This window comes from Xyrauchen texanus, chromosome 49 (genome assembly GCF_025860055.1).
Source record: "Xyrauchen texanus isolate HMW12.3.18 chromosome 49, RBS_HiC_50CHRs, whole genome shotgun sequence".
NCBI lineage: Eukaryota > Metazoa > Chordata > Actinopteri > Cypriniformes > Catostomidae > Xyrauchen > Xyrauchen texanus.
The window spans coordinates 1,798,200-1,811,289 of record NC_068324.1 but is presented as its reverse complement, the minus strand read 5'-3'; the positions used below and the strand labels follow the sequence as shown (position 1 = coordinate 1,811,289).

General features: G+C 38.5%; 1 protein-coding gene across 2 annotated transcripts in view; it reads left to right on the top strand.

Annotated features, from left to right (window-relative positions):
* Positions 1–3,689: 3,689 nt before the first annotated feature.
* The window catches only part of LOC127640121 (protein MON2 homolog), a 286,480-nt gene continuing 277,079 nt past the window's right edge, over positions 3,690–13,090 (top strand). For both annotated transcript variants that reach the window (XR_007970059.1, XM_052122525.1), the window contains exons 1-12: positions 3,690–4,077; positions 6,862–6,925; positions 7,297–7,424; positions 7,554–7,685; positions 8,094–8,223; positions 8,296–8,393; positions 8,796–8,921; positions 9,037–9,234; positions 9,467–9,591; positions 11,104–11,243; positions 11,407–11,560; positions 11,690–11,895. Coding sequence is in view for 1 of the 2 variants with exons in the window: in XM_052122525.1 (XP_051978485.1) it covers positions 3,958–4,077; positions 6,862–6,925; positions 7,297–7,424; positions 7,554–7,685; positions 8,094–8,223; positions 8,296–8,393; positions 8,796–8,921; positions 9,037–9,234; positions 9,467–9,591; positions 11,104–11,243; positions 11,407–11,560; positions 11,690–11,895 (1,621 nt within the window). In the remaining variant the exon portion in view is untranslated. The remainder of the gene's footprint in view (positions 4,078–6,861; positions 6,926–7,296; positions 7,425–7,553; positions 7,686–8,093; positions 8,224–8,295; positions 8,394–8,795; positions 8,922–9,036; positions 9,235–9,466; positions 9,592–11,103; positions 11,244–11,406; positions 11,561–11,689; positions 11,896–13,090) is intronic.

Sequence of the window (13,090 nt, the reverse complement as noted above, 5' to 3'; positions counted from 1 at the left end):
ATAAAGCAACCAGTGCAGTCCGATTCCCTAATGGATGACTCTTATGAACATGACTCTTATGAACCGATTCTTTTAAATCTACACCACAACCAGTGAAGTCCGATTCCCGAATGAATGACTCTTATGAACCAGTTCTTTTAAATCTACACCACGACCAGTGCAGTCCGATTCCCGAATGAATGACTCTTATGAACCGGTTCTTTTAAATCTACACCACGACCAGTGCAGTCCGATTCCCTAATGAATGACTCTTATGAACCGGTTCTTTTAAATCTACACCACGACCAGTGCAGTCCGATTCCCTAATGAATGACTCTTATGAACCCGCAACCAGTGCAGTCCGATTCCCTAACGAATGACTCTTATGAACCGGTTCTTTTAAATCTACATCGCAACCAGTGCAGTCCGATTCCCGAATTAATGACTCTTATGAACCGGTTCTTTTATATCTACACCACAACCAGTGCAGTCCGATTCCCTAATGAATGACTCTTATGAACCGGTTCTTTTAAATCTACACCATGACCAGTGCAGTCCGATTCCCTAATGAATGACTCTTATGAACCGGTTCTTTTAAATCTACACCACAACCAGTGCAGTCCGATTCCCGAATGAATGACTCTTATGAACCGGTTCTTTTAAATCGACATCGCAACCAGTGCAGTCCGATTCCCTAACAAATGACTCTTATGAACCGGTTCTTTTAAATCGACATCGCAACCAGTGCAGTCCGATTCCCTAATGGATGACTCTTATGAACCGGTTCTTTTAAATCTACACCACGACCAGTGCAGTCCGATTCCCTAATGAATGACTCTTATGAACCGGTTCTTTTAAATCTACACCACGACCAGTGCAGTCCGATTCCCTAATGAATGACTCTTATGAACCTGTTCTTTTAAATCTACACCACGACCAGTGCAGTCCGATTCCCTAATGAATGACTCTTATGAACCGGTTCTTTTATCTACACCACGACCAGTGCAGTCCGATTCCCTAATGAATGACTCTTATGAACCGGTTCTTTTAAATCTACACCACGACCAGTGCAGACCGATTCCCTAATGAATGACTCTTATGAACCAGTTCTTTTAAATCTACACCACGACCAGTGCAGTCCGATTCCCGAATGAATGACTCTTATGAACCGGTTCTTTTAAATCTACACCACGACCAGTGCAGTCCGATTCCCTAATGAATGACTCTTATGAACCGGTTCTTTTAAATCTACACCACGACAAGTGCAGTCCGATTCCCTAATGAATGACTCTTATGAACCGGTTCTTTTATATCTACACCACAACCAGTGCAGTCCGATTCCCTAATGAATGACTCTTATGAACCGGTTCTTTTAAATCTACACCACGACCAGTGCAGTCCGATTCCCTAATGAATGACTCTTATGAACCGGTTCTTTTAAATCTACACCACAACCAGTGCAGTCCGATTCCCGAATGAATGACTCTTATGAACCGGTTCTTTTAAATCTACACCATGACCAGTGCAGTCCGATTCCCTAATGAATGACTCTTATGAACCGGTTCTTTTAAATCTACACCACGACCAGTGCAGTCCGATTCCCTAACGAATGACTCTTATGAACCGGTTCTTTTAAATCTACACAAACGGTTATTTCCACAAAGTTGAAAGCACAATATTGTCTAGAATGTCATTGTAAGTCATAACATTAAGATTTCACCGTACAAAAATAGCCAAACTTGTTTAATTATAAGCGGGTGTCTGCACTGTTTTGGCGGGAAATCCCATCAGACCCTTTGCCCAGCAGGTGTCAGAGTAGAACAGAATCGAAATAGTAGCTAGGTGTTAGAAATGGAAACGGGAATGTCTTTACGACTGTTTCGGTTAAAACAATCAATGCATCTGCTTTCTGAGGAAGCAAATGAGTGTTTTTAGAATCCATATGGATATGCTTCATAAATACAGTAGAATCCGTAGGATTCACATCAACATGCTTTAGTTAGAAGTTATTATGAGTGTTTGAACTTTCATCACATTGTTATAAAATTAGTATTAAAGGCAATGAACGGAAATCCATTTGAATTGTATGTTTTGAGGTAAACAAAATTAACAGAGTTATACAGCTTAATGATCAATAATCCTTGTGCATTTGAGAGTATTCTGGGATGTCAGCTAATATAAATCATACATTTCTGTACTCCATGATTCTGTATTTCTATTGTCCTATCCAAACTTTATTAATGCAGTGTTAGTTTGTCATAGCATTCACTTTATAATAGAGGTAAACATGTTTTAATGCCTGCAAAAATCAACTTGATTGCAAATTGAGGACCAATCAATTTTCCCTTTTCATTGTTTTTCTCACTTTTGGTACATATTGAATGATTTGTATGACGTGTTGAAGTGAACCACCAGCAATCTCTATGTAAATAACTTGTACAGAGCGGATGAAATTTGGATTTTGTGAACTTGTAAATGTGTTACATTTCTTTAGCCAGATATATTACTCATGTATAAACATTACATCAATTAAAGAAATAATAATAATAAATGAATTATCTACACAATGGATTAATCCATTAAATCCAGGTTTTGTTGTTGTTGTTGTTGTTGTTATGAACAGATCATCACAGCAAATAGCTGTTGTAATAAATTGGTTGCAACACAAGCTTTGAAGTCTCTTGAAGTTAATTTAGGTTTATTTGATCTCTTGTTTGATTTCTGCTCAATGAATCTAAATATAAAACAATGCAAAACAATAAATAAAATAATAAATAAAGCCATTTCAAAAATGAAAGTATTACAACCCAAAATGAATACATTGTATTATATAATAAAATGTTATTGTTATATTATATCGTTATATTATATTTTATTATATTATATTTTATTTTATTATATTTTTATGTTATATTAAATTATATTATATTGTTATATTATGTTGTATTTTATTATTTTATATTATATTATAGTTTATTATATTATTTTATATTTTATAATTTTATATTATTTTATATTTTATTATATTATATTATTTTATTATTTTATATTATTTTATAATTTTATTATTATTTTATTATTGTATTATTTTATTATATTATTATTATTATTTTATTATTTTATATTTTATTATATTATATTTTATATTATATTATTTTATATTATATTTATATTATTTTATATTATATTTTATATTTTATTATATTATATTATTTTATATTATTTTATATTGTATTATATTATATTATATTATATTACACATGTAATTCAGTTGGGACAGGTATATCGCTCGCAACCCCTGTAAATGCGGATCTTTATTTTGACTTTACTTTGACAAACTGACATTAATTTTCGTCATCTGTTTCTATTAACGGCAAAAAAAAGAAAACCGTTCTACCGTTAGTGATGTGGGTTATCATCATACACTTTTAGTGCGCATGATCGGTGACCTATGCAAATTCTGAATTAGGAGAACGCCTACACTGCCACGTCAAATATTTACTCTGTACTGAAACTGTCGGTACCCCTGAAAATAAGTTACAGCCGTACTGAAACCCCCACACCCCTGTACTTTACTGAATGCCATGAGAACGCAGTAAATTAAATCGATAAACCGTTGCTCAACGGCCACGTGGGGGCGCCACAGCTACTCCCCGTACAGTGTTTACGGAAGTGACGCGTGGCGTGACGTGTCATTTTCCGCACTGGCATTATGGCATCCAGGACTGATGGAAAATTTATGAAACTGCGGCGTTAAGCGCGCATATAGATTACATATGTTATCAGGATCATATAGATAATATACATAAGCATGACTAAGATCATGTTTATGGCACACAAGCGCGTTTTCGGCTGAACAGAGGCACATTTATTGATGTGTGTGACTGACGGTTTATTTATATGTCTCGCGCTGGAGCCGACGCATCGGTCAGTTTAGTTTCATTTCATAGTCGTTAATTAGAGTGTAATTAGTGTTGAATGAGTGTAAAGATGTCGACCAGCAGCCCTGAAGCGGTGAAGAAACTCCTGGAGAACATGCAGACGGATCTGCGCTCGCTGTCTATGGAGTGCAAGAAGAAATTCCCTCCAGTCAAAGAGGTACTGACATCTATACATGTGTATATGTACACATCTCCGTGTCCTTGTGTGTATTAATATATCATATTAGTGAGTAGGAGTGTATATATGCATACATTTGTGCGTTGTACCTGTACCTGTACAATGACAACCAAGATCTTGAATGGACTGAATATGCATATGTACAGTATGCATATTATATGCATGTGCATGTTTATGTGTATATAGAGCCTAAACTCTAATATAGATCTAAGTGCCACGCATTGCACATATCAGTATATAGGCAGGCTTGTATGTACATACATACAGTTGAAGTCAGAAGTTTACATACACATAGATTGATGTCATTGAACACATTTTTTAACCACTCCACAGATTTAATATTAGCTAACTATAGTCATTTAGGGCATCTACATACTAAGTTTTCCAACAGTTGTTTACATGCACAACTCACCACGCAACCCACCCAGAGCAACAACCACATTATATTGACCATGATGAGGTTACCCCATACCCACCCTAGCAACCGGACCAATTGGTTGCTTAAGAAGCCTGACTGGAGTCACTCCGCACGCCCTGGAATCAAACTTGTGCCTTTACTTGCTGAGCTACCCAGGCCCCAATAAAAGTAATTGTTATTGTAGCGCCTCTAGTGTTCATTTCACCAGAAAACTGCCGAGATGCGTCGAACGAGCCGTGTAAAATACTAAATGCTAAATACAAATAATACAATTACGTAGAAAACACACGCTTCCCATATATTGTTGTTGATGTACGTTCAAACAAACTGACTCTGTGATAGCTGTAGACTTTGTAAACTGCAAACAAAAATGTGTCCGCGGACAACGGACAAATTGACCTGTCAATCATTTTTCACGTTCTCATTGTATTGTAGTTGCAGCAGATTATTGAGGCATAATGCCATTTTTATGCCATGTTGTTCATAACAGTTGTCAGCTGAGGGCGCTATTTTGCTGCTGTTGTTTTTAACAACCGTTTCTCCCCTCAATAAAGCTCATTTTGGTATCTTTGGAGTGCGGGGTTTTGGAAAGAGTGGGCGTGGCTAATTCAACAGCTCTCATACAAGTAGAACGTCTGAAATCACTTACAGCACCTTTAACGGTTCTTGAACATGCATTCATCCGCTTATGCGATGGAACATCGTTCTAAAATACCCTGACAGTGTTTACTGTGGTAACCAGAGATGCACTGAAATTTCGGTGGCCGAAAAAGATTGTTAGGTTGTGCTAATAGCATACACGTGTGTATATGTTGTGACTATCACAGAGAAATCCACATGAATGAGCCCAACAGCACAGAGACTCCATGATTAAGAATGCATAATGTGGTCAAAATATAAACACGATTGCAAATTCCGTTATTATTTGCATGTCCTAGTTGCACATTAAAGTCCACATCCTTCTAGTGATGAAGAAATGACTCTCTTGGTTATTAGCACATTAATAAAGAGCATTTTCCCATGCTTATGCAGAGGCTGGAAGGCTGTTTAATATGACACAACACTAAACGCCTCGGTTCCTACTGTTCAAGCCGCTCTACAAATTAGAAGCAAAAGCGTTTGAGCACGGCTCGACACGGACACCTCTGAAACACTTCACATTTCTATAACATACTTCTGTATTATCTTAGACTCTGTCTGTCCACAACAACACTTTCTTTTGAAGAGTTTTAAGATCAAAGAACAGTGCACGTCAAGACTAAAAGAATGTTGGAGTTTGACTTCTGTGATGTTTGTGGTGTAAAGGTCTTTTCTGAAGACAAATGCCTGTGAGCATCTGTTTCGTAACATGATAAATTGAATATATATATATATATAATTTTTTTTGTTGCATTGAGTAATTATTTGAATGACAATAAACAAAAAAAATTCTCGCCAAATGTTTTTTTAATTAATTAAAATTTTTTTAATAATATTTTCCCCTTTTACTTCCATTTTGGAACGCCCAATTCCCAATGTGCTTTTAAGTCCTCATGTTGTCGTAGTGACTCGCCTCAATCCGGGTGGCGGAGGACGAACCCCAGTTGCCTCCACGTCTGAGACCGTCAATCCGCGTATCTGATCACGTGGCTTGTTGAGCGCATTGCCATGGAGACATAGCACATGTGGAGGCTTCGCGGCATCCACCGCGGCATCCACACACAACTCACCACACACCCCACTGAGAACAAACCACATTATAGCGACCACGAGGAGGTTACCCCATGTGACTCTACCCTCCCTAGCAACCGGGCCAATTTGGTTGCTTAGGAGACCTGACTGGAGTCACTCAGCACGCAATGGGATACGAACTAGCAAACTAGCATACCCCAGGGGTGGTAGCTATAGATTAATGTTGAAAAATTATATTTTAAACAATTTATCATAAGGCTACAACATACATTTCTAATAATATTTCATTTATACATTTATTTTCATATCAATTATCCACATTTTCTCCCTAAACTCTCATTACGGCAATATGGAAAATCTCAATCTGATTACTGTGATGCAAAAAAAGTATTTCAATAAATGGAAAATATATTGTAGTCTTGTATTTATATATTATTTAAGAAGTATACGTTGTGGAAGCATTTGGTGTACTGTTTGTAATTTCTGCTGATTTAAATGATTGTATTACAGTCATTTTTGTACTCTAATGCAGCAAAACCAATGCTTGGCTAGATATAAAGCTAGACTTAATACACACTGTTATCATTATGAATACAGTAACAGAATCATGTGATGCTTTTCCAGTATGTCAATTTGTCTCTGAAGGATCTTGAACATGTTTGTTCTGTCTTTAGGCTGCAGAATCTGGCATCGTCAAGATCAAAACTATTGCTGCTAGAAACACAGACATCCTTGCGGGTGAGCACATGTAATGTTGTAGCTGTGTATTTCCTTGAGTGTTACTGACACAATGATCTAGACAGAAAAACACAGCTCGATATAGAGCTAAGACTGATGTCTCATTTGCGTTCGGTTGCGACACACACGAGAACGATGCCTTCGTTGACGTCAAACCTGGCCATTTTCTTAATCTCAATGCAGATGTGAAATCCAGAGCTTCTGCAAAACATCTTTAGTGGATAATGGCTTTGATTTTGAAAGAACATTTAAAAAGAAAATATGATTATTTAGGACTAATAGGCATGGATTGGATCTTATGATTCTGAGAGCAAAACACTCAATGCCATCAAATATCACCCTGATTCATTTGTTGCTCCCTGTGTGACCAGCGCTGAAGGAGAACAGTTCTGAGGTGGTTCAGCCGTTCCTCATGGGCTGCGGAACCAAAGAACCCAAAATCACTCAGATGTGTCTCGCCGCCATTCAGAGACTCATGTCACATGAGGTCGTGTCTGAGGTGAGAGGAAACACACAGAGACTCTTTCTTAATGAGTGACGAAGCGCCACAATAGAAGATATTTAGTGCATTAATGTGTGTGCGCGCGTGTGTGTGTGCGCGTGTGTGTGCACGTGTGTGTGTGCGCAGGCAGCAGCAGGGAACATTATTAACATGTTATGGCAACTAATGGAGAACGGACTGGAGGAGCTCAAACTACTGCAGACGGTTCTAGTGCTCCTCACAACCAACACAGTAGTTCACGATGAAGTTCTATCAAAGGTACCCAACAAACAGAGCATGTATAGATGCAATGCACGCAAAGTAAACCCAATAAAAGCTGTTTCCTTTTACATTGAGCAGATCGCCCCCTCATGGGCGCTGCCATGTTGACAGAACACGACACTGTGTCATGCACATAGTAAACAAACTTCCAGTATCCGGTTTGGTGATATACGTGTCAATATAGAGTCCAAAGCCACAATTAGTGTACGTCTGAGAGCGATGGGACGAGCACTTACTGAGTGCACCTTTTAAATTGAAAACTACATTTCTTAAAGGTACAGTAGCAACAAAAAATGTGTGCACTGTGGCAGAGCGTGTGACACAGTGTCTTGTTGCTCGTTGTTGCAGTTTTAAACTGAAAATATACAGTTGTTCCTCACCGCCCTGCTTTTGTGTTCGTCTAAGGCCATCGTTCTGTGTTTCCGACTCCACTTCACGAAAGACAACATCACCAACAACACGGCGGCTGCAACCGTCAGGCAGGTCGTTACCGTGGTGTTTGAACGAATGGTTGCAGAGGACGAGAAATGTAAAGGTCAGAGTCACTTTTTTGCATCATAACATCTGTTTAAAATGTTTGTACTTCATTTCTGTTCTTTCACCGCAGGTTTGACGGAAGAGCCCCCTGTTGTCCTGGGCAACAGTAACCGCCGCTCTGTTAGCACTCTGAGACCCAGCGCTAAAGACGCCTACATGCTGTTCCAGGTGCGACCACCGAGTGGTGGGGCGACACCTCTTTCTCTCACAGCCAATCAGTGTCCAGATTAGAAACATTGCTTGCATTGTTAAAAAATGAGATCGGTGTAGATGCATCAGATTGTAGATAAGTGTAAAAAGCGTTCCTTAAATAATAAATTCAATATTAGATGTGAGGCAGCGTGTAATGCACAGACTTGAGTTAGCCATGTTGCTTTTATAAAATGATAGCAATGGCAATATATGTTCAAATACACCCATGTTACCTGTGCGGTCACAGGTGTGTTTGTATATCATCTATTTTACAGTGGCTTCAGTGGCCTCATCCAATCAGATTTTGAGGCATTAGTTTAAACAAAGTATCATTTTGAATCCGAGTTTTCTGTTTGGTAAATGTTGCCCTTTCTACAGGATTTGTGTCAGTTAGTGAACGCTGATGCCCCCTACTGGTTAGTGGGAATGACAGAGATGACACGGACATTTGGTTTGGAGCTGCTGGAGTCTGTGTTAAACGACTTTCCGGAAGTTTTCCTGCAGGTAAACACAACACTGCCTCATTAAACATTCCACAATGTTCCTAAAATAAGCATGATAAATAATCAAGAGGAGATGAGTAGTTCCGCTGTTGACCTTGTTGATGTTCTCTCTGCAGCACCAGGAGTTCAGTTTCCTGTTGAAGGAGCGTGTGTGTCCGCTGGTCATCAAGCTGTTTTCTCCAAACATCAAGTTCCGTCAGGGCAGCTGCAGCAGCGCGTCGTCTCCAGCGCCCGTCGAGAAACCTTATTTCCCCATCTGTATGAGACTGCTGCGGGTAGTCTCAGTCCTGATTAAACACTTTTACAGCCTCCTGGTGAGAAACTATTTCATCTGTTTTTTTGGTCTCCTGTCGTGCACTTATAATGTTAGTCAAGGTGTCTTGCACCAAAACAGTCAGAATTTAGTTTTTCTCAGCCAGTATCTACCTTCTCGCTGACCCTTACAATTAAACAGGCAGTTTTGCTGCTGTACCTTTAAGAAGATGTAAATGAGCTCTATTATGATTGGCTAATTTGTGTGTGTGTGTGTGTGTGTGTGTCCTGCAGGTGACAGAGTGTGAGATCTTCCTCTCTCTGCTGGTGAAGTTTCTGGATGGAGAGAAGCCACAGTGGTTGAGAGCTGTAGCTGTGGAGTCTGTGCACAGATTGTGTGTACAACCACATTTACTGCGGTGAGAAACACACACAGATATATATAGACAGATAGGTCGATAAATAGATGGACGGACACATAGATAGATAGACAGACAGACAGACAGACAAATAGTTAGATGGATGGATAGATAGACAGACAGAAAGATACTGTAGATAGACAGACAAATGGACAGACAGACAGATAGATAGATAGATACATAGACAGACGGACAGACAGAAAGATACTGTAGATAGATAGACAGACAAATGGATGGACGGACGGACGGACAGATACTGTAGATAGACAGATAGATAGACAGAGAGACAGACAGACAGATAGATAGATAGATTAGATTTATAGATAGATAGACAAATGGATGGACGGACAGAGAGATAGACAGACAAATGGATGGATGATAGATAGATAGACAGACAGATGGATGGATGATAGATAGATAGATAGATAGATAGATAGATAGATAGATAGATAGATAGATAGATAGATAGACAGACAAATGGATGGACGGACAGACAGACAGAAAAACAGACAGAAAGATACTGTAGACACACAGATAGATAGACAGACAGACAGACAGAAAGATACTGTAGACACACAGATAGATAGACAGACAAATGGATGGACGGATAGACAGACAGAGAGACAGACAGACAGATAGATAGACAGACAAATGGATGGACGGACAGACAGACAGACAGAAAGATACTGTAGACACACAGATAGATAGACAGACAAATGTATGGACGGATAGACAGACAGACAGACAGACAGACAGACAGATACTGTAGACACACAGATAGATAGACAGACAAATGGATGGATGGACGGTAGAGAGACAGACAGATAGATAGATAAGACCGTCAATTTTTACACAGTAATATAAATATATAATATAATATAGTAAAAAAGTTATATATAGATAAATATAGTCAGTCAGTTTGTCAAATTTTGCACAGATAGTTAATTAGCTAATTAATCTGTAAAAATGTAAACAAATAGGTATGTAGTTAGTTAGATAGCTAGTTGGTTAGTCAAATTTTAATCAGTCAATCAGATTTACATAAATAGTGTAGATAGTGTAAAGATTTTACACATATAGACCGTTAGTTAGTCTAATTTTACACATATAGACCGTTAGTTAGTCTAATTTTACACAAATAGAAATGTAATTAGTTGGATTGTCACAAATAGTCTAGTTAGTTAGACAATCGGACGTTTTACACATAATTATTCCAATATATAGACAGACAGATCGATAGATTTTGCACAGATTGTTAATAAGCTAGTTAGTCAATGAAATGTTATACACATAGATAGTTACTTGAACACAAATACATCAATCAGACAAATTGTGCCCAAATATAATTTTTCTGAAGTTCTACATTTCTTGTGATTAATTGCCACCACTGTCTCTCTCTCTCTCTCTCTCTCTCTCTGTGTTTCTGTCTGTGTTACTGTCTCTCTGTTGTGTGCTGTGTGTGTCTGTGTGTGTGTGTGTGTGTGTGTACATACGTGTGGTGTGTGTGCGCAGGTCTTTCTGTCAGTCGTATGACATGAAGCAGCATTCCACTAAAGTGTTCAGAGATATCGTCAACGCTCTGGGCTCCTTCATCCAGTCACTCTTCAACCTCCCCAACACAGGAAGCACATCATCCACCAGCACAACTGCAGGTCAGATAAACACGCTTTCACAAAGAATCCACCATCCTGTGCACTGCATAAGATGGAATGTATGCGAATTGTACTGCAGCCATTGTTGTTGTTATGTAGAGTATGTGTGGTACACCTATGACTGATTACTTCATTTCAAAGTCAAATTCTCTGCCTCTGTCAGCTGGGTCAGTATCGGGTTCACAGGCGTCTGGTCAGGGAGGTCCGGGTGTCGCATGTCAAGGTGGAGGTTTGACCACACAGGCAGCGTTTGAGTACAGGGGCACCTGGATCCCCCTCATGAACGTCAGTGTGCAGGGCAGTGCCAAAGCCACATAGTAAGTGATCACACACAATTTTGCCACACTTAACATACTGTACGATTACTTAAACACATGCATAAAAATTTCAACACAACTGCATAATGCTATTTATTTTTATTTTTTTCTGTAACGTTTTTGACTCAGTCTGGAGATGTTGGATAAGGTGGAGCCGCCCTCAATCCCTGAAGGTTACGCCATGTCAGTGGCATTCAGCGCTCTGTTAGACCTGGTGAGGGGCATCACGATGATGATTGACCGAGAGAGAGCCAAAGAGGAACAGGAAACAGCTGTGAGAGAGGAGGCGGAGCCTGTGAACTCTACACAGAGTGAAAACAACCAACAGGAACCTAGTGAGTGAACATATGTTTGATGACCTCGAAGGTGGAAGTATTTCATAGATAGAAATTAGTGACAGAAGGACAGATAGATAGATTGAAATGAGTGATGGACAGATAGATAGATTGAGTGATAGACAGACATACAGATAGATAGATAGATAGATAGACAGACAGAGAGATAGATAGATAGAAATGAGTGATAGACATACAGACAGACAGATAGATAGATAGAAATGAGTGATAGACAGACAGATAGATAGATAGATAGAAATGAGTGATAGACAGACAGATAGATAGATAGAAATGTGATAGATAGAAATGTGATAGATAGAAATGAGTGATAGACAGACAGACAGACAGATATATAGACAGACAGAGAGATAAACAGACAGACAGACAGATAGATAGATAGAAATGAGTGACAGATAGATAGACATACAGATAGATAGACAGATAGATAGATAGATAGATAGACAGATAGAGATAGATAGATAGAAATGAGTGACAGATAGATAGATAGATAGATAGATAGATAGATAGATAGACAGATAGAGATAGATAGATAGAAATGAGTGACAGATAGATAGACATACAGATAGATAGATAGACAGATAGATAGATAGAAATGTGATAGATAGAAATGAGTGATAGACAGACAGACAGACAGACAGATAGATAGATAGAAATGAGTGACAGATAGATAGACATACAGATAGATAGATAGACAGATAGATAGATAGAAATGTGATAGATAGAAATGAGTGATAGACAGACAGACAGATAGATAGATAGACAGACAGAGAGATAAACACAGACAGACAGACAGATAGATAGATAGATAGAAATGAGTGACAGACAGACAGATAGATAGATAGACAGATAGAGAGATAGATAGAAATGAGTGACAGACAGATAGATAGATAGATAGAGAGATAGATAGATAGAAATGAGTGACAGACAGACAGACAGACAGACAGATAGATAGACAGACAGATAGAGAGATAGATAGATAGATAGAAATGAGTGACAGACAGACAGACAGACAGACAGATAGACAGACAGACAGATAGATAGACATACAGATAGATAGATAGACAGATAGATAGAAATGTGATAGATAGAAATGAGTGATAGACAGACAGACAGATAGATAGATAGACAGACAGAGAGATAAACAGACAGACAGACAGATAGATAGATAGAAATG